At 63.1% G+C, this 25,241-nt stretch overlaps 1 protein-coding gene across 2 annotated transcripts in view; it reads left to right on the top strand.

Annotated features, from left to right (window-relative positions):
* Positions 1-24,959, top strand: part of IGFN1 (immunoglobulin like and fibronectin type III domain containing 1) — a 30,733-nt gene extending 5,774 nt beyond the window's left edge. Inside the window, exons 6-25 of one of the 2 annotated variants that reach the window (XM_088845204.1) lie at positions 743-787; positions 1,065-1,110; positions 1,574-1,751; positions 2,439-2,552; positions 4,546-4,714; positions 5,666-5,938; positions 6,650-6,709; positions 13,202-13,309; positions 13,767-13,891; positions 14,468-14,609; positions 14,889-15,188; positions 15,700-15,999; positions 16,485-16,658; positions 17,363-17,491; positions 18,674-18,976; positions 19,835-19,923; positions 21,382-21,577; positions 22,416-22,724; positions 23,320-23,646; positions 24,381-24,959. In XM_088845204.1, the coding sequence (XP_088701330.1) occupies positions 743-787; positions 1,065-1,110; positions 1,574-1,751; positions 2,439-2,552; positions 4,546-4,714; positions 5,666-5,938; positions 6,650-6,709; positions 13,202-13,309; positions 13,767-13,891; positions 14,468-14,609; positions 14,889-15,188; positions 15,700-15,999; positions 16,485-16,658; positions 17,363-17,491; positions 18,674-18,976; positions 19,835-19,923; positions 21,382-21,577; positions 22,416-22,724; positions 23,320-23,646; positions 24,381-24,634 (3,641 nt within the window). In that variant the 3' untranslated portion in view covers positions 24,635-24,959. Of the gene's footprint in view, positions 1-742; positions 788-1,064; positions 1,111-1,573; positions 1,752-2,438; positions 2,553-4,545; positions 4,715-5,665; positions 5,939-6,649; positions 6,710-11,623; positions 13,310-13,766; positions 13,892-14,467; positions 14,610-14,888; positions 15,189-15,699; positions 16,000-16,484; positions 16,659-17,362; positions 17,492-18,673; positions 18,977-19,834; positions 19,924-21,381; positions 21,578-22,415; positions 22,725-23,319; positions 23,647-24,380 lie in introns of those variants that run through there. The other variant, XM_088845203.1, reaches the window with a different exon arrangement.
* The last annotated feature ends 282 nt before the right edge of the window (positions 24,960-25,241 follow it).

The following is a 25,241-nucleotide window of genomic DNA, read 5'->3' as shown; positions in this document are numbered from 1 at the left end:
TAAAGAATCTTACAACTGTGAAAATAGTACTTCCAAGGAAAGAAGCATGAAATTCATATTGTCCTGTACAGTGTAAATTCTTTGCTCTTCAGTAAAAGTTTTAAGGTTTTAGGAAAGCTAAGTTAGAGAACTTCTCCCCCGGAGACAGAGGCATAGGTAACTTGTCTTGTGAAGGTAACCAGTGCAAAAATCAGATGGGAAACCTGCGGCAAACTAGGATTTTGAAGAGAGATTATTATTTAAAGCACTCATTTATTTCGTGTGTTCCTGCTCGCTCAATGCCCACTGCCCAGGTCACGTCTCTTGGCCACTCCTGGTTTCGAGGGGAGCTGGGAAGGTGAGAGGCCTGTCCTCCGGCCTCCTGGGGGGGCGTATTTGATACCCCCAGGCCTGTGCCCTGAAATGGCAGCTCTCAGGTGGAGGGGGACAGCTGCCCCTCAGATGCCCTTCGGTGTGCAGTCACCAGCGGCTCCCCCCGCATTCAGGCCACCCCCAGCCCCGCCGACGTGTGAGTGGGCCACCCTGAAGGATATGGGGATCAGGCTGTCCCCCTCGGTCATGCTCTGAGCCGGAGATAGCCAGACACTCGGTCTTGTTTTTCCTCTTCCTGGGTGGCCGTCAGCCTTAGAGAGGACTGGGGGGTTGGCGCCTGGGCTCCGCTGGTTCTCGAAGCCCACCAGGGTTTCTCCCTTCTCTCCCCACCTGCCCACATTAACCGCCTCCTCTCTTCCTGATGGTCTAGTCGGCTTTCGGAAGAATCGGAAGAGGCCCAAGGAGCCCCAAGAGGGTAGGTGGAAAGTTGTCCCAAATCTCCTTAGGGTCTTTGGGGGAGGGTCTACTCCCTGCCAGCACCCTGCACCTGGTCAAGCCCTCAGGGTGCTTCACAGGCCATCACCAGCCCACAGGAGGGGGCTCCTTTCCAAAGCCCAGTGGTCTGTCATGGACCACAGGCCCCCTTTCCAGCCCCCCTCCCACCCCTTCCCCCCAGGGTTCCTACAGAGAAGCATTTGTGAGCCCCGTGGAGTCCCACCTGAGGCTGGGGCTCATTCCTCTTCCTTTTCTAGACTTCAAGAAGGAGCTGGTGGACTTCCGGAAAATGTTGAAAAAGAGGTGGGCCTGGGCCTGTCCCCGGGAGGGGGTCTGGAGGCCCCGCCCCTGCTGCAAGCCGGGCTGGCACTTGCTGCCCCTCCCAGCGCCGGCAGTGGAGCGGGGCTTCTGCTGGCTGGTGGGCTTGCTGGGAGCGCTGGACCAGGGCTCCAGTTCTAAGCTCTGTGTCCTTGAGCGAATCATCTCTGCTCTCTGGGTTGTTTGTAAAATGTGCTCCACTCGAGCCACAGAATAATGTCCCCACAGACACCCTGGTCTGAAAGCCGCAAGACAGTCGTTAGGAGAGAGTTTCTCCTGCGAGCTGGGGCTGCTGTCTCTGGGCCCCTCCGGTGCCGCTGGAGGTCAGTCTCAGCGGCCTCTTCCTCCAGGAAGCCAGCGCAGCGCTCACCCCCTCAGGGCGCCAGCCCGGTGGGTGACCAGCCCCTGGGGGTCCCGCGGTCTCTGACCTGCCCACCCCGCTCCCCAGGGACCCGCCTCCCGCCCCCAAGAAGAAGGTGGACATGGAGCAGGTGTGGCAGCTGCTGATGACAGCAGACCGCAAGGACTACGAGCAGATCTGCCTCAAGTACGGCATCGTGGACTTCCGCGGGATGCTGCGGCGGCTGCAGCGGATGAGCAAGGAGCGCGAGGAGAAGCTGGCGCCGGTACCGCCGCCGCCCCGGGCGCCAGGGGGTGGGGGGCCCACATCTGAGCGCCTGCCGCGGAGGGGCCGCCCCCGCCCGTCCCAGCGCGGCGGCAGCCAAGGACCTGCGTCCTGGCTTTGAAGGCTGGCTCGGACAGTCACTGAAATCTGGGGCCATGGAGAAGTGAGGGCTTCGGGGTCTTGGCTCCATTCCTTGTAAAGTGGGTGTTCCAGACATCCCTGCCTCACAGCGTTACTGAGCGGTGGCCAGAGGAAGCGCTTAAAGCACTAAGCTCTGCAGAGGCTTGCGGTCCACCCACCGCAGTCAGCACACCGTCTCCGGACCCTGGGGGTCTGTCTTGTTTCTAAAGACTTCCGGGGAGATGGGCTTCCAGCCGCTTACAAACCGAGAGAGCCAGGAAGTGTTCCCTGAGTCTAATCTAGCCCTAGTAGAAGTCTACTTTCTCTTCTGCAAATCCAAAGCCACTTGCTTGCATTACCTTGAGAACAGTGTTATCAGCTTGAAGGTGATTCATCCAACCTTCCATCCAGGAGCCCAGCTTTCCTGCTCCGGGCTGTCTGCTCAGCCTTGATGCAGGACCCAGCCTCCCACAGGCGGGTTTGGGGGCTGCCAGGGGCTGGGGCCTGAGGACCCGGAGCCCCGAGGAGCGCACTCGGAGGGCCCCCCCGACGGGTTCATCTTCCCTAGTACCTCAACACCATCGCCAACCTGAGACATGTCCGGGTCAACAAGGAGGGGATTGCAACCTTCGGCCTGGAGCTGGACCTCAAGAGCCCTGAGAGCAAAATTTACCTGTACAAGGTGAGTCTGGCGGGCATCAAGGAGGGGGTCTGGCAGGGCTGCTGCTGGTCCAGGGGAGGAGCGGTGAGGGCAGCGTTGAGAGGAACACAGGCGGTGGGCCCTGCGTCCCGCGGAGTCCCTTCCAGCTTTGCTGCAGTCAGGTCCAGGCTGTCCAGTCAGGGCTCTGGCTCAAGAGAAGGTTCTTAGGCGTGCACCCCCCGTCTCTGAGCTCTCTTCAGCCACACCACTGCATGGGCCCCACGAGGAGTGACCCATCAACCGGCTGGGGATGGGGCAGGGATCTGGAGGGGGTGGGCTGGGGCGCCACACTTGCTGGCTGTGTGGCCTCGGGCAGGATGCTTGCTGCTCTGCGCTGGCTGCCTCATTTGTGGCATCAGCATAATGCTGGACCGGTCAGCCTCTCGGGGTGCCCAGCGGAGAAGCAAGCCTGCGCGACGCCCCTCCCCCGGCTCCCCTCTGCGCACCTCTCCCCACCGCTCACCAGCCTCACCTCCTTCCTCTGTCCCTCTGTCCACCGTGGCCTTCCCCGCCATCCATGTGGCTAACTCCTCCCTGCAGAGACTCCCTGGCCCCCCATGTAGTGCTTTTAAAAAAAAATTAGTTTATATTGGGGTATAGCTGATAATGGGCTTCCCTGGTGGCTCCGATGGTAAAGCCTGCAATGCGGGAGACCTGGATTCGATCCCTGGGTCAGGAAGATCTCCGGAGAAGGAAATGACAACCCACTCCAGTATTCTTGCCTGGAGAATCCCACGGACAGAGGAGCCTGGTGGGTTACAGTCCATGGGTTTGCAAAGAGTCGAACACGCCTGAGCGACTGATCAGGCATGCCTGTGCCCAAAGTGAAAAGCAGACTATGGCCTGGTACAGAGCAGTTCTAAGCGTCTGGGTGGGACACCTTTGTGACCCAGCCACGGGGGCTGCACTGCCCGGCGCTAGCCTGGGAAAGATCAGAGTTCCAAGCCAGTCTATCCAGGGCTTGGCTGGTACAGAGCAGTTCTAAGTGTCTGGGTGGGACACCTTTGTGACCCAGCCACGGGGGCTGCACTGCCCGGCGCTAGCCTGGGAAAGATCAGAGTTCCAAGCCAGTCTATCCAGGGCTTGGCTGGTACAGAGCAGTTCTAAGCGTCTGGGTGGGACACCTTTGTGACCCAGCCACGGGGGCTGCACTGCCCGGCGCTAGCCTGGGAAAGATCAGAGTTCCAAGCCAGTCTATCCAGGGCTTGGCTGGTACAGAGCAGTTCTAAGTGTCTGGGTGGGACACCTTTGTGACCCAGCCACGGGGGCTGCACTGCCCGGCGCTAGCCTGGGAAAGATCAGAGTTCCAAGCCAGTCTATCCAGGGCTTGGCTGGTACAGAGCAGTTCTAAGCGTCTGGGTGGGACACCTTTGTGACCCAGCCACGGGGGCTGCACTGCCCGGCGCTAGCCTGGGAAAGATCAGAGTTCCAAGCCAGTCTATCCAGGGCTTGGCTGGTACAGAGCAGTTCTAAGTGTCTGGGTGGGACACCTTTGTGACCCAGCCACGGGGGCTGCACTGCCCGGCGCTAGCCTGGGAAAGATCAGAGTTCCAAGCCAGTCTATCTAGGGCTTGGCTGAAGTGGGATGTGCACGGGCCGCTGGTAGTACTCTGGGTCCTCATGAATGAGGGCACAGGGGACCGGCCACCCTGCTGCCTCCCTGCCCTGCTCCGGAGGTTGGTCCGCTCCGCCCGCCCACCTGCCGACTCAGCACTCTCGGGAGTCTCTTGCATAATGCCGGCAGATCGTTTACTCCGTGTCAGAGCCATGGATATTCCCAGAGCATTTATTTCCCTCCCTGCACGCTCCGGGCCTCCTCCCTCCCCCCTGCCGCTCCGCCCCTCGTGGTCCAGCAGCGTCGTTTGGTGCCGAGGCCAGTGGGGAGCACGGTTGGTCGTCGGCAAGCAGGATGGGGGCAGGAGGAGCCGTGGACCCATGGAGGCCCTGCGCCCCCGCTTTCCTCCCCTGGCCCCAGGATGGTGAGATGGTCCCCTGTGGCTTCGACAACCAGACTAAGCACTGTCTGCGGCGTCTGGGGAAGCACTACCAGTTCCAAATTCAGGACCTGCGGCCGGAGGACGCCGGCATTTACCAGGTCCGGGTGGAGGATGCCCATGTCTTCAGCACGGAGCTGGAGGCCAGCGGTGAGTGGTCTGCCCTGAGCATCTGCCTGCTGCATGGCCGGGACGTGGCCCCCTCGCCGTCCGGGAAAGGAGCTCGTGCCCGACGGTTAAACGTTGACGATCCCTTTTCAGAAGCCGCGGTCCTCTTGTGCTGGGCTGGGCGCTGGGGGCTTCAGAGGCGGGCTCTTGCCCTCGCTTATGGTCCGTCCTCAGCACCCACTCCCTCTCAGGCCAGAGCTGGCCAGTTCCGCAGCCTCCCTTCTGAGGCATGCCCCCCTCCATGACCCCCAGCAAGAAGCTCCACTGTCTGAGGCCTCCCCTACCTGCCTCCCCCATCCCCTCCAGGAATGGTCCCTTCCTCCACCATCAAACTCTGTCCCTTTCCACTGCCCCCACCCCAGCACCTGGCAGCTCAGGGGGGTTGGAGGGAGCTGACCCCTAGGGTGGGGGAAGCTTTCTGCAGGTAAACCATGGAGGATGAGGCTGAGTCAGGCTGAAAAGGGGGTGAGACCTCCAGCTGGCCCGGCGCGGTGGGCAGGGAAGGGGGCAGGGACCCTGGGCTCAGCCAGGCCTGCCTGTGAATTCCAGCTGAACCACCTTTTAGCTGAGGGAGCCATTTAGCTTGTATAGCCTCAATTTTCAGACCTCATAGAGGGTGATAGCAATGCCTGCCTTGGAGGTGGTCGTGAGGATCGGTCGGACGACAGGCATAAGGCTGAGTATTCAGCCAGTCTGTTTCCTTCCTGAACCTACCTGCCCCCAGAGAGAAGGTTCAGATTTAGAATTCCGGAATCACAGCCGCGTCTCACTGCTCGCAGCCTAATTATAACTCACTTTATGTGGAGAGACTGACAGCAGTGTTGAGGGGCGACCTGCCCGAGGTGACGCAGGCAGCCGTGGCCCAGCCGGCCTGCCCCGGCGCCCTGGGCTCTCAGCGCCCTGCCTTGGCTCACGCCCTGGGTCTGCCCGCAGCCATCCCACCCCGTGTGGTGGTCCCAATGGCCGATGTCCGCTGTGAGGAGCGGGGGGATGCCGTCTTCGAGTGCACCCTGTCCAACCCCTGCCCCGGGGCCGCCTGGAGGTTCCAGCACCAGCCGCTCCACCTCAGTGACAAATACGAAGTGTTCGTGTCCCCGGACGGGCTGACCCACCGGCTGCTGGTGCGAGGGGTCCGCTACTCCGACATGGGCCTCTACTCTCTGGGCACCAAGCTTCATGCCTCCAGCGCCTGGCTGGTGGTGGAAGGTGAGCGGGGACCCCGGGTTCTCCCCTGCCTCGGCCAAGGCAGGACCCGAGGCCCAGGGGGGCTGGGCTCCCCTGTCAGTGCCCTGCGCTGGGGACCCCTCGTCCCCGGAGGCCAGGAAGGCCCCTGAGAGCCATTCTCCATGCCCGCAGCACGGGCCCTCCACAGTGAGCCCACCCTCCCCAGCGGAGTCTGCCCCACTGGGCACAGATCCAAGGTGGCCCTGGGGTCCTGGCCAGGGCTGAGGACAGTGGGCTAGATCCACTACGGATGAGGAGCCCCTGGGTCAGGCCAGAGAACATCCTTAAACCCCCTTAGGTTTCTGGGTTCAAGGTGATCCCAGGAAACTGAAGTTGACATTCGTAAGACAAGTAATAGAACGAGTTGATATAAAGGGGAAAAAAAAACAGCGAGGCAACTGCAGGTGGCAAGTGACTTTTGGCTTCTGTATTTTCTCCCAAAGTCCTCCTGAACCACCGAGCAGGGTGGGGTGGGGCCTCGGGTACAGGACGGGGGAGGCGGTGATGGGATGAGCCACCAGAGAGCTGGTCTGCCTGGCTTCCTCCGGAGGTGGCTGGCTTGCTTCTCTGTTGGGGAAACTGAGGGTCAGACAACTGGGGAAACCGCTGGGGTCTGAGAGGCGCCTTGACTCTCAGGGCTTTTAACAGGGCTTTTCTTTTCTCTCTCTCCGGGGGCTTGACCTCTTACCAAAGCTGGGAAGGATAAGAGCCTTCTGACCGCAAGCTCTGACCGCCAGAGGCAGGCACAAGAAGGCCAGAGCCCAGAAGATTTCAGGAGCGCCCATGGGGAGGGGGATAGATCCAGAGAACAGGGCCCAAAAGGGAGCTCCCTCCAGAGAGCTGGGCTGGCCTCTGGGGCCACAGCCAGCCCAGACAGGGGCGGCCTGGGAGGGCCTGGTCACTCCTTGATGGGGGACGAGAAGGCAGCTCATGCAGCCTGGGGCCCTGGAGAGGCCAGAGAGGGCTTTCTGGAAGGGGAGGGAGGCAGAGTCCCGGGGCTTGGGGTCAACCAGCTCCACGGAGGGAGAGGAGGGGACCGGAGCCTTCCAGGGGGCTTAGGAGGGGGCTTGGAATCCAGGCTGGGGCTCGCGGGAGGCCAACAGCGAGGTCACAGCAGAGACGGTGCAGGGCCAGCGGGAGCCTGGGAGGCGGGTTCCTGGCAGCCTGAGGCTGGAGGGCTGGGGGAGCGGGCCCCTTGGGGAGCCCAGGCTGGTCCTGCGGGGTCTGGCTTAGAAGGGCAAGGGTCGGAGATGCTGCAGGGGGAGAGCCTGGGGGAGCTGGGGGGAAGGCACGGTCTGAGTGGTGGGGTGGGGAGAGGCATGGCGGGCCCAGGTTGGGGCCACAGAGCTGGCCTGGAGGGCGCTGGAGGCGGCTGTGGGGCAGGGGCTCCTGGAGCAGTGGAGCCTCTAGGGGGACGGGGCTCTAGCTCCATGGCAGGCTCAGGCCCTGAGTCCTGGGGCTCTGAGAAAGGGCGCGATGCTGGCCACGGGGATGTGAGGGGCTCCTGGGGCTCAGGGGCATCTGCAGGCCGGCACGGCCAGGAGCCACCTGTATCTGGGGGTGAAAGCTTCCTCCAGGGGCACGGGGCTCCTGAGGCCAAAACCGGGGCAGAGGCAGATGATGGAGGCCCAGGGGGTCCCGGGGGCTGGGGAGGGGGGCCACAGGGGCTCAGGGCAAGGGAGGGCCCAGAGTCCGTGGGGGCCTTGGGTGAGGTGGGCCGCAGCTCCAGCGGGGTCCATGATCCCTGGGCCTGGACCACTGGTCAGAGGGCTCCAGGCGAGGCTGTGGGCCCAGGCCCTTGGGATGACACTGGGTCTGACCCCAGCAAAACCGGGGCCCATGGCAGGCCTGGAGTGTTGGTGTCCAGTGGGGAGCGAGGGGGTGCGGGTGGCCCCCAGGTGGCAGGGCTGACAGGGTCTGATGCCAGAAGCCACAAGCTCAGTGAGTCTTCAGGCCCTGGTGGGACCCTGGGAGACGTGGACAGCTTGAGAGGCTCAGGGGCCATGGGGTCTGAGCCAGGCTTCTGGGAGGGGTCCCGGAGCTCCAGAGAGAAAGCACCCGGAGGTGGGGTGGGCCACGTGGGTGGCCTTGGAGGCCCGGAGGGGATGGAGTCTGGGCTGGGTGAGGGCTCCGAGTACGCTGGGGAAGCAGACCCAGCCTATAGAGCTGGTTTCAGTGATGGCTTAGGCGGGCGGGGAGCCGCAGGTTTTGGCCGTGCTGGGGGCCCCAGGGGAGCAGAGTCTTGGGACAGGGGTAGTGGCAGCTGGGGTTCAGAGGTGCCCGGGAGCACGTGGTCTGGAGGCAGAGACGGTCGTGGCCCTGCAGGAAGGGCATCTGAAGGGCCTGCAAGCCTCAAGAGTGGCTTGGGCGGCCCAGCCGGGGGCCCTATGGGCAGAAGCGGGGTGCGTGCAGAGGCTGGGGGGAGCTCCAGAGGCTGGGGGTACAGTGGCCCTGGGGGCGAGCATCTTCCTGGCGGCCTGGGCCAGCCTGGGACAGCAGGGTCAGCAGGGAGAGGAGGCCTGGGGACCTCGGCTGCAGTGGAGACTGTTGGGGAGGGACGCACAGGGTCAGAGCCGGGGGGCTGGCAGGGAGCGGGGCCTTGGGGTCAGACTGGAGATGATGGGGTCTTCAGAGCCCGGGGGGGCCTGGGGGCTTCTGGACAAGGGGTGGGTGAAGATGGCTCTGGGGTGTCGGGGTCTCTGCGGGCGGCGGGCCAAGTGCCTGACAGGGGTGGAGCCAGAGGCCTCGGTGTGGGGGTCTCTGGAGCTGGGGCTGGTCCCAGGGGCACTCCTGGGGGCCCCCAGGTGTCAACGTCTCAGGCGGGGGTGGCCCTTGAGGGCCAGTGGCCTGATGTGTCCGGTGAACCGGTGGGCTATGGGGATGGGTCAGGCGCTCTAGGGCCTCAGTCGATAGGAGGCAGGTCAGCTTACGGAGTAGGGTCCAGGGGTCTTGGGCCTGGGGGGATAGAACTAGGGGGAAAGGCAGCTTTTAGAGATGGTGTGGGGGGTCCTGGAGGAATAGGGGCAGGGGCTAAGGCGGGTCACAGGGGTGGTTTAGGGGGTTCTGGAGGAGTTGATTCAAGGGCTCAGGCTGGTTATGGGGATGGTTTAGGGGGTCCTGTGGGAATTGATTCAGGGCCTAAGGCTGGTTATGGGGATGGTTTAGGGGGTTCTGGGGGAATGGGGACAGGCGCTAAGGCTGGTTATAGGGATGGTTTAGGGGGTTCTGGGGGAGTTGATTCAGGGCCTAAGGCTGGTTATGGGGATGGTTTAGGGGGTTCTGGGGGAATGGGGGCAGGCACTAAGGCTGGTTATGGGAATGGATTAGGGGGTTCTGGGGGAGTTGATTCAGGGCCTAAGGCTGGTTACAGGGATGGTTTAGGGGGTTCTGGGGGAGTTGATTCAGGGACTAAGGCTGGTTATCGAGATGGTTTAGGGGGTTCTGGGGGGATGGGGGCAGGCGCTCAGGCTGGTTTTCAGGATGGTTTAGGGGGTTCTGGGGGAATGGGGGCAGGTGCTAAGGCTGGTTATCGGGATGGTTTGGGGGGGTCTGGGGGAATGGGGTCTGGGCCTAAGGCTGGTTATGGGGATGGTTTAGGGGATTCTGGGGGAATGGGGGCAGGCGCTAAGGCTGGTTATAGGGATGGTTTAGGGGGTTCTGGGGGAGTTGATTCAGGGTCTAAGGCTGGTTATGGGGATGGTTTAGGGGGTTCTGGGGGAATGGGGGCAGGCGCTAAGGCTGGTTATAGGGATGGTTTAGGGGGTTCTGGGGGAGTGGGGGCAGGGGCTAAGGCTGGTAATGGGGATGGTTTTGGGGGTTCTGGGGGAATGGGGGCAGGCGCTAAGGCTGGTTATGGGGATGGTTTTGGGGGTTCTGGGGGAATGGGGGCAGGCGCTAAGGCTGGTTATGGGGATGGTTTAGGGGGTTCTGGGGGAATGGGGGCAGGTGCTAAGGCTGGTTATCGGGATGGTTTGGGGGGGTCTGGGGGAATGGGGTCTGGGCCTAAGGCTGGTTATGGGGATGGTTTAGGGGATTCTGGGGGAATGGGGGCAGGCGCTAAGGCTGGTTATAGGGATGGTTTAGGGGGTTCTGGGGGAATGGGGTCTGGGCCTAAGGCTGGTTATGGGGATGGTTTAGGGGGTTCTGGGGGAATGGGGGCAGGCGCTAAGGCTGGTTATAGGGATGGTTTAGGGGGTTCTGGGGGAATGGGGTCTGGGCCTAAGGCTGGTTATGGGGATGGTTTAGGGGGTTCTGGGGGAATGGGGGCAGGCGCTAAGGCTGGGTATAGGGATGGTTTAGGGGGTTCTGGGGGAGTTGATTCAGGGCCTAAGGCTGGTTATGGGGATGGTTTAGGGGGTTCTGGGGGAATGGGGGCAGGCGCTAAGGCTGGTTATAGGGATGGTTTAGCGGGTTCTGGGGGAGTTGATTCAGGGCCTAAGGCTGGTTATGGGGATGGTTTAGGGGGTTCTGGGGGAATGGGGGCAGGCGCTAAGGCTGGGTATGGGGATGGTTTAGGGGGTTCTGGGGGAGTTGATTCAGGGCCTAAGGCTGGTTATGGGGATGGTTTAGGGGGTTCTGGGGGAATGGGGTCTGGGCCTAAGGCTGGTTATGGGGATGGTTTAGGGGGTTCTGGGGGAATGGGGGCAGGCGCTAAGGCTGGTTATAGGGATGGTTTAGGGGGTTCTGGGGGAGTTGATTCAGGGCCTAAGGCTGGTTATGGGGATGGTTTAGGGGGTTCTGGGGGAATGGGGTCTGGGCCTAAGGCTGGTTATGGGGATGGTTTAGGGGGTTCTGGGGGAATGGGGGCAGGCGCTAAGGCTGGGTATGGGGATGGTTTAGGGGGTTCTGGGGGAGTTGATTCAGGGCCTAAGGCTGGTTATGCGGATGGTTTAGGGGGTTCTGGGGGAATGGGGGCAGGCGCTAAGGCTGGGTATGGGGATGGTTTAGGGGGTTCTGGGGGAGTTGATTCAGGGCCTAAGGCTGGTTATGGGGATGGTTTAGGGGGTTCTGGGGGAATGGGGGCAGGCGCTAAGGCTGGTTATAAGGATGATTTAGGGGCTTCTGGAGGAAATAGGGCAGTCGCTCAGGCTGGTTTTAGGGATGGTTTAGGGGGTTCTGGGGGAGTTGATTCAGGAGCTGAGGCTGGTTATAGGGTCGGTTTAGGAGGGTCTGGGGGAATGGGGGCTGGAGCTAAGACTAGTTATCGGGATGGTATGGGGGGTTCTGGGGGAATTGATTCAGGGGCTAAGGCTGGTTATGTAGATGGTTTAGAGGGTTCTGGGGGAATGGGGGCAGGTGCTAAGGCTGGTTATAGGGATGGTTTAGAGGGTTCTGGAGGAATGGGGGCTGGTGCTAAGGCTGGTTATCGGGATGGTTTGGGGGATTCTGGGGGAGTTGATTCAGGGGCTAAGGCTGGTTATGGGGATAGTTTAGGGGGTTCTGGAGGAATGGGGGCAGATGCTAAGGCTGGTTATAGGGATGATTTTGGTGGTTCTGGGGGTGTTGGTTCAGGGGCTAAGGCTGGTTATCGGGATGGTTTAGGGGGTTCTGGAGGAAGGGGGGCTGAGGCTAAAGCTGGTTATAGGGATGGTTTAGGGGGTTCTGGGGGATTTGATTCAGGGGCTAAGGCTGGTTATCGGGATGGTTTAGGGGGTTCTGGAAGAATGGGGGTGGGAGCTAGGGGAATGGATTTAGGGAATAAGGGAGGTTACAGGGGAGACTCAAGAGGATCTGTGGCGATGGGGCCAGAGGATGAGGTGGGCTTCAGAGATGGTTCAGGGGGATTTGGAGGAGCAGGTTCACCAGCTGGGGTGGGAGAGAACGGTGAACTCAGAGGCCAGGAAACCATGGGGCGTGGCTCGGGATACTGCGCTGCCTCAGAGGGGCCTCACAGTGGCATGAGCCCCAAGGATGGTCCAGAGCAGGACAGAAGGATGGGGCTGGTGGGAGGTGCAGGTGCGGGGCTGGGCTCCGGCATAGCTGGACGGCCGGGCACCGTGGACGGTGTAGCTCACGGGGACGGCCCCGGGGGCCCAGGGATGCTGGGGGTTCCAGGAGGTCCGCCGATGCTTTCAGATGGGTGGGGTTCCAAGAGTGGTTTGGGGGGCTCTGGACGCCCAGGCGCCCCTGAGGCGTGGTGGGCTGTGAGTTCTGAGGGGAAGTCAGGTATCAAAGAGCAGCGAGACAGCTCTGGGCTCCCAGGGTACCCCGGACACAGAGGGGCCCCCAGAGGGGAGGGCGGGTCTTCTGGGGTCCCTGATGGTTGGGGGGCAGTGCAGGGTGAGACCTGGGCAGAGTCAGCTGCTCAGGAATCCAGACGTGACCAGGAGTCCTGGAAATCAGGTCCAGGGGCAGCAGGCAGGGATCTGGCATCTGTCCAGGGGGCATTGGCCCCTCAGGGCTCCGGGGCTGCACAGCTGGGTGGCAAGAGGGTGGGGGCCGGGCAGGGGGCCCCTGTGGGCACAGGCCAGGGTCTGGATGGCAGCCAGTTGCCCGCGGAAAGGGGCAGAGCCACATCAGGGCCCGCCGGTGGGCGTGGGGAAAGACACGCGTGGGGCCCAGGCGGGGAAGACCGGGGGTCTGGCCAGGACAGCTCTGGAGCCTGGGACCAGCCCCCAGGCCCCTGGGCTTCGAGCTCCCTCCAGGGGGAAGACACCACTCGCAGGGGGACCCGACAAAGTCCAGAGGGCTCCTGGGGTGGGGAGGGGGCTCCAGACGGAGAGGAGGCTGGTGGGGGGCGAAGCCCAGGCATCCTGGATGGCAAAGCTTCGGGTCTGGGAAGGAGCAGGGCTAGCAGCCCAGGGGACTCAGGTGTCCCCAGAAAGGGGACTTCTGCTGGCAGGGAGGACAGCTCCTCCCGAAAGCCGGGGGGTTCGGGGCGTCAGGGGGCCCAGGGTGGCCTGGATGGTCCCTACGGCAGAAAAGAGCCTGGTGATGGGTCGTGGGGTCAGGGGCCTGGCGCGCTGCCGGGTGCAGGACACAGGAGAGGAAGGGGCTCCCTGGATGCTGAGGATGACAGGGCCCACGGCCCAGACGCCCTGGCAGAGTACGAGGCAGTGGATGAGGCCGGCATGGCAGAGAGGAGGCTGGGCCCGTACAGGAGCAGGACTCAGACCTGGTCCAGGGTTGATCCTGGAGCAGCAAAGCGAGGGGGGGCGGATGAGGCCAGAGACCTGGGGCAGCCGCCTGGCAGAGAGGACACGGGGTACCCCAGGGAGCCCCCCAGCCGCCTGGGCAGCAGCAGAGCCGGCAGAGACAGCACGTCAGATGCCTACAGCCGGAGGACGGACGCCACCCTGAGCCCCAGATCCAGACGCAAGCCTGGCGCTGGCAGCTTCTCTGAGGACGCCCGAGGTAGGTGCCTCTCCATTGTCCTGGCTCTGGGAGGGGGGGTAGCAGGTGTCTCCATGGACACCGGGGTGCAGGGCCGCCCCAGGCCTGCCTCTGGGCCCAGGACTTTGCTGCTGTCCCTGAGCCCCATTTCCAGGGACCTCTTCTCCAATCAGGAGGCTACTCTTCCTCCCTGAGTGGGTGGGATGCAGGCTTCTCGGGGCTGAGAGCCCTCCCGGCGTCTGTCTTGACCCCTGTGTCCAAGGCACTGGACTCGGTGGGTCACCCAGACGTCCCCTTGGGTGACCTAGGGCCCTTCATCTCCCTGGGTCCCCCAGACCCCCTGTACCAGCATGAGCCCTGCGGAGAAAACAGGGTGGTCTGGCCTTGCTGGCAGGACGTGTGGCCCCCAGGATGCCACAGGAAGCTGGGCAAGGCGATCCCTGGGCACCCAACCACCCTCCTTGCTATGTCCCTCCAGGCCTCACTGGCCACTTCTCCCGGGGCCTGGCTGACACGGAGGTGGAGCGTGGGGAGGCCGCCGTGCTCTCCTGCACCCTCACACATGACCTGGGACCTGGAGCCTGGTTTAAAGATGGAGTCAAGGTACTGCTCCCCCGGCCCTGCTGCCCCTGCTTTACCAACCAGCCTGCGGGGGAGGGCTGAGCGAAGCAGAGGGGTGCAGACAGCAGTGGCTTTGCAAGAAGGAGATTTCACTCTTCGCTGTAACAGCGCCAACTCCGGGGGAAGCTTACACGGCCAGCAGCTTGGCGTGTTTGGAGAGGACCGTCTCTCTGAGTGGACATGCATTCCACTCAGTGCTCCCTGGACAGGGCCCTGGCCCTCCTGCTACCATCCAACCTGCCTTCCTGTCCCAGCACCTGTTGAAGTCTGTCCTTCAGGTTCCGGACTCCCTGAGTAGCCCCCACCCCTCTACTAACATCTCGGTGAGGGTAGGCCCAGGGCTCTGGAGCTCAGTTCTGTCCTCAGCTGGTTTCTGGGCCAATAGCGCTGCCCACTTCATAGGTCGCTGGATGGCTAAGGAGATGCTAAACGGGGCGCCTGGCTCCTGCCAAGCCCGAATGGGCGTTCCCTCCCGCCGCTGCACTGATAAAGGCCCTGGCCAGCTTCGGGAGGGGCTGCGTGGGGTGCGTGACCGGCCTTCTGTGGCCTTGTTCTCAGCTCAGCGCTCAGGATGGACTCGCCTTGGAGCAGGATGGGCTGGCACACAGGCTCGTCATCGCCCAGGCGGACGGGACGCGGGCCGGGAGGTACAGCTTCGCAGCCGGCGGCCAGCAGAGCGAGGCCACACTGACCGTCCACGGTGAGACCCGGCCCCACCCTCCCCACAGGTGGCTTTAAGCCGGTGGCGCCCGCCAGGGCTGAGAGTCTGGAGGTGTCACTGGCCTGCAGCCCACGTCCAGTCTCGCCCTCTGTCGAGAGGTTGATGCTGTTGTAACGAGCAGCCCAAATGCTCCCCTCCTCGTTGGCAAGTCTTTGGGGAGGTCCGGCCCCCAGGGGCCCCCACCCAACTCCCAGGCCCTGTGCTCCCCCCGGGGCCTCTCCTCCCCTGCCCCTGACTTCCATGCCCTGTGCCCCCCAGATCCCCCGGTCATCGCTCCAGACGTCACCGCGCAGCTGAGGGAGCCACTGGTGGTCAAGGCTGGGAAGCCAGTGACCGTGAAGGTCCCCTTCCAGAGCTGCCTCCCGGTCCAGGCCACCTGGAGGAAGGATGGGGAGGCACTAACCGGCGGCGGCGGCCGTGGTGCCCAGGTGGCCGTGGGCGATGGCTTCACACGGCTGTGCCTCCCCAGCGCCAGCAGGCAGGACCGTGGCCAGTACAGCGTCACCCTGAGGAGCCAGGGCGGCTCTGTGCAGGCCGATCTCACCCTACAGGTCCTAGGTGCCAGCCTGGCCCTCGCCCCATCCCTGGCCCCACCAAGCCCCCCACAACACTGACCCCGCCGTGCATGCTGCCCAAGACCAAACCCGCCCGAGCTGGGCGTGCCCTCCTCACACTGATTGGAAGAAGCAGTTTAGACAAACCCAGGGGAGCTCCTCGGGGGAGGCTGGCTGAGTATCTCCTAGGGGTGTCATGGGGTAGGTGGTGGCCCCTGCCTGGAGTCACGTCAGTCGGGCTCCTCATGATCCACGTGGAGGGGCCAGGAGGGGAGGCTCCGCTCTGTAGCCCGTGGCCACCAGGGGGACTGCCTGTGGCTGGAGCCCCTGCAGGCAGGCACCTTCCTTGTCGTTCCTGGGGGCTGTGCGTGTCAGGGGTGGAGACCAGGGGCCCCTGGAGGTGAAGGCAGCCTAGGTCTTCCACTGCAGGCAAGCGTGTCCACTGAGGTGGGGAGTCCGGTTCCCCTGCAGCTCCCCTGACCCCCTTCTCTCCCTGCTCCTCTTGGGGTCCCCAGACAAGCCCCAGCCCCCGCAGGGCCCCCTGGAGGTGCAGGATGACCACGGGGCTGGTGTCCGCCTGCGCTGGCGGCCCCCAAAGGACGACGGCGGCCGGGCCCTGGAGCACTACGTGGTGGAGCGGCGGCAGGCAGGCCGGAGCGCATGGCTGAAGGTGGGCGAGTCCCGCTCGGACAGCACCACCTTCACGGACACCCACACGGAGCAGGGCAAGAAGTACGCCTACCGCGTGCGGGCCGTGACCGCGGAGGGGCCCGGGGAGGCCCTGGAGTCCGAGGAGGTGCTGGTGGCACCCGAGGGTGAGAGGATGGCCGGGGACCGGGGCGGGAACACTGCTGGCTCCGCACCGCGCCCAGAGGTTGGGGGCCACCCGCCCGCGCCTGGGGGTCTCCAGGCCCTGAGAGACCCCAGCTTCTCTGGGACCTGGAGGCTGGATCAGCGGGCAGGATGCACGAGTCTTGTCCAGCTGTGGCTCTGTGGGGCGGGATGGACAGCAGAGCCACTCTTCGAGGCCCGGGAGGGACTGGCATCATCCTCCTTCTGGGGCACCTCCCAGGGGCTCGGGCGGAGGGGCAGAGGGGCTCAGGGCTGGCTCTTGTCCCCCAGGGCACGGTGCCTCCCTATTTCCATCACTCCTGCTTGCGAAGTGTGGGCTGGCTCCCACCCTGGCCGCCCTTGGAAGGGGCTGCGTGTGGCCTCCCCCAGGGCCCACTCCTCCGCCAGGCGCCCCCGGGAGCTGGGGTGTCACCCTGCCCCGGCCGACCAGCACCTCCTCCGCCCACAGCTCGGCCTGGGCCTCCGCCCCCACCGTCCATCCTGTCGGCCTCCAGCCAGGGCGTCACTCTGTCCTGGACGGCACCCCGGGGCCCCGGCAGCACCCACATCCTCGGCTACCTGATCGAGAAGCGCAAGAAGGGGAGCAGCACCTGGGTGGCTGTGAACCAGGAGCCAGTGCCCGGTGAGCGGCCTGGGGGCAGTGGGCGTCATCCCGGCCTCCAGAGCCTCCCTGGACCCCCAGGCCGGGTCCTTTGTTGGGGCAGCATCAAGTCCCATCACTTAGCTGGTTTTGTTTCCCTTTGTTCGCTTGGCTGTGCTGGGCTGGGCTTTGTCTCGCTGCGGAGAGCAGGGGCCCCTCGAGTCACAGTGCCCGCGCATCTCACTGTGAGCTTCCCTTGCAGAGCAGGGGTCCTAGGCTGCAGGCTTCAGTAGCCGCAGTTCAGAAGCGCACCTGCCCTACTGAGTCGATTCTGAGAAACTGCTTTCTGGGCCCAGAATGAACTCAGAAAAGCCCACGCCCAGGCTCGCAGGACAAAGGGGCTCAGAATGCCCGGCAGGCTATGCTACTTGAGGCTCAGCCGCCGTTTCTCTGAAAAGAGGGCACCTTGGGCTCTGCCGCTGACAGGCTCCCTTTAATCGAGGTGGAACAACAGCTCTCAGTCAGGGGGCGCCGAGCGCTGGGAGCGCCTGCCCCAGGCTGCCCTGCAAGGCAGAGGCAGAACCGCACCTGAGGGACCCTGAGACCCTGCACGGCGCCCTCCGCTTGGAGAGGACTGGGTCTCCCAGGCGGGGCAGCAGGATGCACGGAGCTGTAGGGCCAGGCCGGTCCCATCCAGGCGTCGCCGGCCCCGTCGGGCAGGACTGATGTGCAGGGGCCTCCCACAGAGAAGAAGTGGATGGTGGGAGACCTGCGGCAGGGCTGGCAATACGAGTTCCGGATCACGGCTGTGGCCCCCTCCGGCCGGGGAGAGCCTGGACCCCCATCGGAGGCCGTCTTCGCCCGCGACCCCATGAGTGAGTGGGGGCCGGGGGGGGAACGAAGGTGGAAAGGCCTTGAGCGTGAGGACTAATTTAGGGAGCCATCACTGAGGCCAGACAGTCCCAGGCCGGAGGTGGGGTTGGCAGAGTCCCACCCGGAATGACCCGGGTCAGCCCTCTCCCTGGCTCGATTCCGGCAAGCTCCCACTCCCTCCAGTGAGGAGGCGTCATCCCTGGGGGTTGGGGGGTCACAGGGGAGCCTCACCGCCAATTTTCCGTTCACTCATCACCTACCGGGCGCTGGCATGGTCCCAGGAAGCAGGTGCGGGCTTGGGAAACTCCTGGTCTAGAGCAGCACTGCCCTATCTGTGGTCCCAGTGCCCACGGCAAGCAGCCGGGATGCCAGGAGAGAAAGCTGCTCTGCTTTGTTTGATCTACATTTCCCAAATTCGAGCACGGAATACCTTTCCCATGAAACACCTGTCAAAGCGTCTCTCCACAGCACACGGCTGCCCCATGCACCTCCCCTGAGCTCTTACCCTCAAGGGCCCACTGCTGACAAGCCCTGGGTGTGCAGCAAGCTCCTGGGCCCCGTGGATCGGCCGAAGGCGTCCTTCCGTGTCAGCCGGGCCCGGAGGGGTTTGGCCATGGGGTCTGGAGAGACTCAAGGAGTCTGGGGGGCTACCCCTCAGGGGGTGCCCCAGGCTGGGAGGCCAGAGCCCTGGGCCACTGTGCAGCCCGCAAAGACCTTTATACACATCACAGCTTTGCTATGAAAACCCTACGGGCAGACGGGTCCCACTTTACAGGCAAAAAGCACAGAGTATTGACTAGGCACCAAGGCAATCTTGACCAGGAGCTTAAAGCTAGGAACAGAAAGACACAGGATTCTAGCCTTTAGGGATCCCGGGACCTAAAGACACATCAGAGAAAATAGCAGCTTCGGGAATTACAGGAGGCCAGTTAGGGGAAGAGGGTTGGCAGGTTGGGGAGTGGGTGTAAGGAATCAGGGGAGGCTTCCTGGAGGAGGAGAGCTGGGGTCAGCGGTGCAGATGCAGGAAGAGCCCAGAACAGACTCAGGGTTTGGGTCCAGGCAGGGGCTTCAGCAAAGAGCTTAAGGGAAAGGAACCCCCGGCCGTCCACGCAGGGAGGGTCCACCGAGGGGAGCTTCCCTCAGGAGAGGTGATGCCACTCCTGACACCCCGTGGTGCCGCCCAGGACCCCCGGGGCCCGTGAGGGACCTCCAGGTCACGGACACATCGCACACCAGTATCAGCCTGAGCTGGGCTCGGCCCGACACCCAGGACGGGGACGAACCGCAGGGCTATGTGGTGGAGCTGCGCAGCTCGGCCAGCCCACAGTGGAGCCCATGCCACACGGGCACCGTGCAGGGCACCACCTACACAGCCAAGGGGCTGCGGCCCCGGGAGAGCTACTTCCTGCGGGTGACGGCCGTGAACGACGGGGGCCCTGGCCAGCCCACTGCCCTGGGCTCAGCGGTGGAAGCCATGCCCGTCTCGGGTGAGTCCCCCTCCCTCCTCCAGGCCAGGCCCTTCCCGGGGCCTCTGAGCTGGTGACCATCCCCTCCCCAATTCAGAGGAGGGTCACATCCGGGGCGCCCAGCAGGAGCAGGGCGCTGGGCTAGGGCGGCCTTTCAGAAATGCACTTCATTACGGCGCTTGCCAAGGCCTACACAGCCAGCACTCTCCCCAGATTTCAGACGGGGACACCAAGGTCAGGGGTCAGGGGTGTGCTGCCCCGGGCCTGGCCACTGGAGCTCGGCAGAGCCAGGGTGACCAACCCCAAGGCCCAGGCTCGCACCAGCACTTTTTGCTGATTCCTGAGTGTGGCCTGAGAGGGCCCGGTGCCCCTTAGCTCCTGCCTGGCTCCCGTCAGAGCAGAGGGCCCCCAGGCCCTGATCCTTGGAAGCTGGACCGTCTCTTCCCAGGGGGGCTTTCATTGCTGGAGCAGCTGGCCTGTCTTTGGCCCAGGCTGACACTAGGCCGTCCCAGTGGAGCCCAGGTATGCAGGTATCCACGGATGCACAGAGAAGAGTCTGTGTCCAGAGCCCAGAGCCTTGTCCTGGCCCTGCCCCTTCTCCAGGGCTCTCCGGCCACTTCCTGCCTCAAGTGGGTCATTCTCATCACAAAATGCACGAGTGTCTCCGTGCCAGCCTGACCCCAGGGCTGCCCACCATGGCTCCCCTGCAGGAATCCCCTCCAGCCCCCTCTCCAGGTCCTGCAGGTCCCCCCCATCTGACGTCCCACGGGGTCTCAGCGTCCCAGGGCTGCCCAGCGTCCTCCTGCAGCCCTGCCCGGCCGTGACCAGGGCTGGGGCCCAAGTGCAGAGGGAGCTGACAGGCCACCCCGTGTGTTCCAGTCCGCCCCAGGTTCCGCATGGATGCCAGCATGAAGGACTTGCTGACAGTTAGAGCTGGGGACACGGTGCGTGTGCCCGTCTACTTTGAGGTGAGCACACGTATCGAGCAGCAGGGGACAGTGTCAGCCCTGAGGGTTTCCTGTCTTCCCTGCTCGTCTGGGACCTGGGCTCATGCTGGAAGGCCGGTGGTGGAGCGGAGGGTGGGGGTCCCTCTGCAGACAGCCCTGTGCTGAGTGCCGGCCGCCGCTCTGCTCCCATCTGCGAGCCCTCTGGTGGTGACTCCCGGGACTGCGCCTCTAAGCCCACCCCTACTTCACCTTGGTCTGGGAAGGGGGTCCTTGACTTCAGGAGATGTGTTGTGTGAGCACGTGGCCTGCCTCGGACTCGGGACGACCTCCGCAGCAGCACATGCCTGTGGGCACGTGGTTCAGCAGCCAGGATGGCTAGAAGCACAGGTGGCCTGGATTCAAAATCTGACCCCAGCCTGAGCTGACTGTTGGACTTTCGACACATATCTCAGCCTCTGTGTTCCCATGTCCTCTGTCAAACGTGTTTAATAGTAGTAACATCTCAAAGGGTTGTTCTGAGGATTCAAGGAATCCGTAATTGAAAGCACATAAACATTGCTGGCGGAGAATGCAATGGCACCCCACTCCAGTACTCCTGCCTGGAGAATCCCATGGACGGAGGAGCCTGGTAGGCTGCAGTCCGTGGGGTCGCACAGAGTCGGACACGACTGAGCAACTTAGCAGCAGCAGCAGCAGCGAACAGTGCTGGGCACACGGCGAGTACCCGGGATGCCTTCCCGGTCATTTTTGCTGCTGCCGTCTCTGTCGTTAAAACCAACATCATCTGTGTAGGAAGCTCACAGGTGGCAGAGCCAGATTCAAACCCCAATCTGTCTCTAAATCACGAGTTCTTAAGCTGTTAGACCACGATGACGACAGTGGCAACGATGACAAAAACAGGCAGGACGCACTGTCTGCTCTGTCTTGGGCCCTGTTCTCTGAACTTCCTGTGCATCAATCATTTCTCGGATTCTCAGACAAGCCCATGAGGCCGGTCACTGCTCGTGGCCCCAGGTGACTCCCGCCCAGTGCTGAGAGATAGCGGCCCGGCCATCAGGCAGGGTCAGGCCCCATCCTCTCCCTGCTGGACCCCTGCAGGGACCCCTGAGTCACTGGCCTTTGGGGCCTGGGTACTCTCCTCCCGCGAGTGCTCCCCACTCCCCCCTGCCCTTGCGCCCCCAGTCCAGTGAACCCAGAGCCAATCATGCCTTCCCGGTCAAACCTCACAACAGCAGCTCATGGCTCATGAAACGAAGCCCAGGTGTCTGCACGCGTGCGATGTGCAAGGCCCTTCTCCCCTCGGCTGCCCTGCCTCGGCCTCACCCGTGCATTTCCCCCAGCCCCGCCATGCCCACCCGTCCACCAGCTTTTCCCTGGCCAGCTCTGCCCCAGGGCATCTCCTCACACCCACACCTCAGCCCAGTGCAAAACCATCCCTCCCACCAAACTCCCCTCTCATCCCCTCTCCTCCGTGTCCAGGCCGCGCCCACCCCGGAGGTGACCTGGCTGAAGGACGGCTTGCCCTTGCCTAAGCGGAGTGTGGCCTCCGTCAAGGACGGCCTCACCCAGCTCCTGGTCCCGTCGGCCGGCCTCGATGACAGCGGCGTCTACACCGTGGTGTTGAGGAGCCTGCGAGGGGAGGAAGCCACCTACAGCTTCCGCCTCAAGGTGGCAGGTAAGGCCGGTCTGCCCCGGGCTGGACTCAGACAGACCGCTCCCAGACATCTGCTGTGCGCCCACCCGGAGGGAGAGAGCAGGAGGGACAGGGGAGGGGCGCTTCACCGTCCTCCTGCCCGGGTGGGTGCCTGGGGACAGCTGAGCAGTCTTCAGGACCCGGCTGTCCCTCCTCTGGGTCAGTGAGCAGAGACAGTCTTCAGGACCCGGCTGTCCCTCCTCTGGGTCAGTGAGCAGAGACAGTCACCGCTATCCCATCGGCCCAAGGAGCGCTGGGAAGAACTGTCCGTGGTCCCACCTGGAATGAAGCTGGTCCCCAGGCCCGGCCCCGAGGGGGTTTCTCAAACCCAGAACTAACCACCAGCTGACAGTGGGGGCTCTGGAACTTGGTCTTACAGAAGGTCCACTCTGTTCCCGTATCCTGTGTCACTTACAAACAAGCCAAAGTGGATCCAAAAGAGTCTCTTCAGAGGCTTCCAACCCTCCAGCAGTAACTGCAGGACTGGCCCAGTTCTCTCTGGTCCCCCTGCCTGGGGAGACCATGTCTTCCAGGGCCTTGGAATAACAGGGGACCTGGGAAGGACTTGGGAACCCAGGCAGGATTCGGGGACCCAGGGTAGGACTAAGGGACTTAGGCAGGACTCAGGCCCTGGAGCAGGACATGGGGACACGGGGCAGTTCTCAGGGACTCATGTCAGGACTCAGGGACTTGGGGCAGGACTTAGGCCCTGGCAGGATATGGGAACCTGGGCAGGGCTGGAGCCCCGGGCAGGGCTCAGCAGGGGCCCCAGGCCCAGTCAGGCACACCGAGCCCCAGCCTGCCCGCTCTGTCCCCACAGCGCGCCCGCGGGCGCCAGGGCCCATCGTGCTGCGGGAGGGCACGCTGGGCTCGGTGACCATCGAGTGGGAGCCGTCCCCGGACGAGGCGGAGGCGGGCGCCGCGCCGCTGCACTACGCGGTGCTGATGCGCACGTCGGCCCACGCGCCCTGGCGTCCGGCGGCCGAGCGCCTGCAGAACTGCCGCTTCACCCTGGTGGGCGTCCTCCCGGGCCGCGAGTACCACTTCCGCGTGGTGGCCAAGAACGAGCTGGGCGCCAGCGAGCCCTCGGACACGCGCCAGCCCTGGGTCGTCCCGCGCCAGCCGCCCGGTGAGCTCGGCGTCCAGGGCGCCAGGGGCGGGCTTGGAGGCGGGTCCCCGCCGCTGTCCTCAGGCTCCGCCTCTGCGGGGCGAACGCGAGGGCCGGGTGCCTGCGGGGCTCGGGCCTTCTCAAGGCAGAGGCGATACGGAAGACCGAAGTCAGTGCTTCTCTGAAAATAGTCCTTTGCAGTGAGATAGATTCGAAACTTCAAAGCAGTCGCCCGAAAAATCAGGCCCTAAAATCAGATGTACGTTTTCATGATTTCTAAATTTCACGATTTTCTAAAATGGAAAAGTGTCCGAAGGTTCCATACTCAGATGCTAGCTGTGGTCATCCGTAGGTAGTTAGATCATGCTCAGTTTCATTCCTTCTTTTGATTTCTTCTGTGTTCTAACTTGCCCACAGTGTGTGTGTGTTAGCTTGTAGTACAGAGGGAAAAAAAAAAAATCCAAAGGAAATTTTAAAAAAATGAGTGCAGCAGCCTTGGGGTCAAGTTTGCAGGCGAGATGTCAGGGAGCCCGGCACGCCTGCCTCCACCAGGAGCTTCCCTTCCAAGGCTCCCCACCGCCCTTCCTGCTCTCTGACCTTCCGCTTTCCGCTACAGACAAGGTCGCGGCTAGGGGCCGGAGCTACCGGGAGCCGGACCTGAGCCAGAAGCCGCGCTTCCTGGTGGGCCTGCGCCCCCACCTGCTGCCCCTGGGCAGCGAGTGCTGCATGACCTGCGCCGTGCAGGGCCAGCCGCGCCCCCACGTCTCCTGGTTCAAGAACGACCAGAGCCTGGCCAACCACCCCTCCGCGTACACCACCGACGTGATGGGCGTGTGCTCCCTAGTCATCCCCAGCGTCTCTGCCACAGACGGCGGCCAGTACAAGGCGGTGGCCGAGAACACGCTGGGCCAGGCGGTCAGCACTGCCACGCTCATCGTCGTGGGTGAGGCTGCCCGGCTCGGGCTTGAGCTGGCTGGGGGGCGGCGGGCAGGGAGAGCCAGGTTGACAGCCCCGGCTGCCTTCAGGGAGCCCCCTGGGAGGGCTGGTGCCAGGCCGGCAGGTTCACAGCCTGGCTCTCTGTGAACTCCCTTACTTAACCTCTGCCTCCGGTCTTCCTGGGGCCCTGGTTTGCTCTTCTGTAAGATGCGGTGGGCAAGATCACAGGTGTGCAGCTCTTGGTTTGAGGGGCTACGTGCCACCCACCTAATCCCAGAACAGTCTCGCCCCTGTTTTGAATGAGAGAGAAAGCTGCGATGCCCCTTCGTGAACATGCCCAGAGACGGACAGGTAGTGCCTCCAGGCCACATGGCTCTCCCGTCAATAGCCTCCTTTTCAGTAAGACAAATAATATGTGTTAATAAGAAATCATTTTCCCCTGATAACATCTTATATTTTGAAAAGCAAGAAGGAAAAGTAACTCCTAACATTCTGAATTATTCAGAATTGACTTTTGTGCAGCGATGACCCTTTCAACCCTGGGGAGGAACATTTCAAAGTGCCCGGCTCATGCGCACACTAGTGTTTGGGGACCCTGGGGGCCGGGGAAGAAGAACCTGGCCCAAACTCAGAGAGTATCTGGTGGCTGTGGCCCCATAGCAGAGCTCCCAGGCCTGGCCCCCTGCGGGGTTGTGTTGACCTTGGGACAAGCCAGGCACCCTGGTCCTCTGTGTTTTGCAGAGCCCAGCGATGAGCCCCGCCGCACCCTGGAATGGCCCTGCCCAGCCCCTCAGCCGCCAGATGACCACAGATCCCTGAAGCTCCACTCCTCACACCACACCGGCCTGTGGAGCTCATCCAAGGGGGTGGAGGATGCTGGCCATGCCCAGAGCCTCAGGGGGAGGCAAGTGAAGGGGAAGCTCCTCCAGAGGGGTGTGGAGACTTCGGGGAAGACAAAGAGGAAGCAGGCGTTCAGACTCCCAGCCTTGAGCTGAGTCACTGGACAGCATGGCCGCAAGGCTCCTGCTTGGGATATCAGAAGGCAGGGGTCTGTCTGCAGGATGGAGCCTAAGTCCTCAATACCCTGGGCTGGACTGTAGAGGGAGGGCGGGAAGAGCTGGGTCCATGTGCCCACAGTGAGGGGAAGGCGAGGGGTCAGAGGACCTGGGCGGGGCCGGGGCTGGAGGGCATGTGTGTGTGTGTGTGTGTGTGTGTGTGTATGCATGCGCCCTAGGGGGAGATGCTTTCTGTATGCTGCTTCCTCATTAAAATGCTGGCGAACACAGGCAAACCGTCTGCAAATGAATTTGGGGTCTGCATGCTGGGGAGAGATTGATTTCCCATGTACAGCCTCCAGGGAGACGGGGTGGTGGGGGTGGGGGTGGGGTGATGGCGGGGGAGGGCGGGTTTCTGGCTGGAGGGAAGAGTTGGGTTGGAACTGGGCTCTTCTGCAGTTAGTTCCAAGGGTGTGAAAGCTGAGCCTGTCCCGAGGGTCTGTGTGGTGGAGACACCTCCCTGAGCCCCAGCCCTTGTCTCCTGCCCACCTCTGTCTGACCAAATCCTGTGCAAATCCTGGGGATCCTAGTTCCCCAACCAGGGATG

Source organism: Moschus berezovskii, chromosome 17 (assembly GCF_049115385.1).
Source record: "Moschus berezovskii isolate FMDL1 chromosome 17, NW_MosBer_1.0, whole genome shotgun sequence".
In the NCBI taxonomy this organism is placed as follows: Eukaryota; Metazoa; Chordata; class Mammalia; order Artiodactyla; family Moschidae; genus Moschus; species Moschus berezovskii.
The sequence above is the reverse complement of the archived record's forward strand: the minus strand, read 5'-3'. Positions and strand labels throughout refer to the sequence as shown.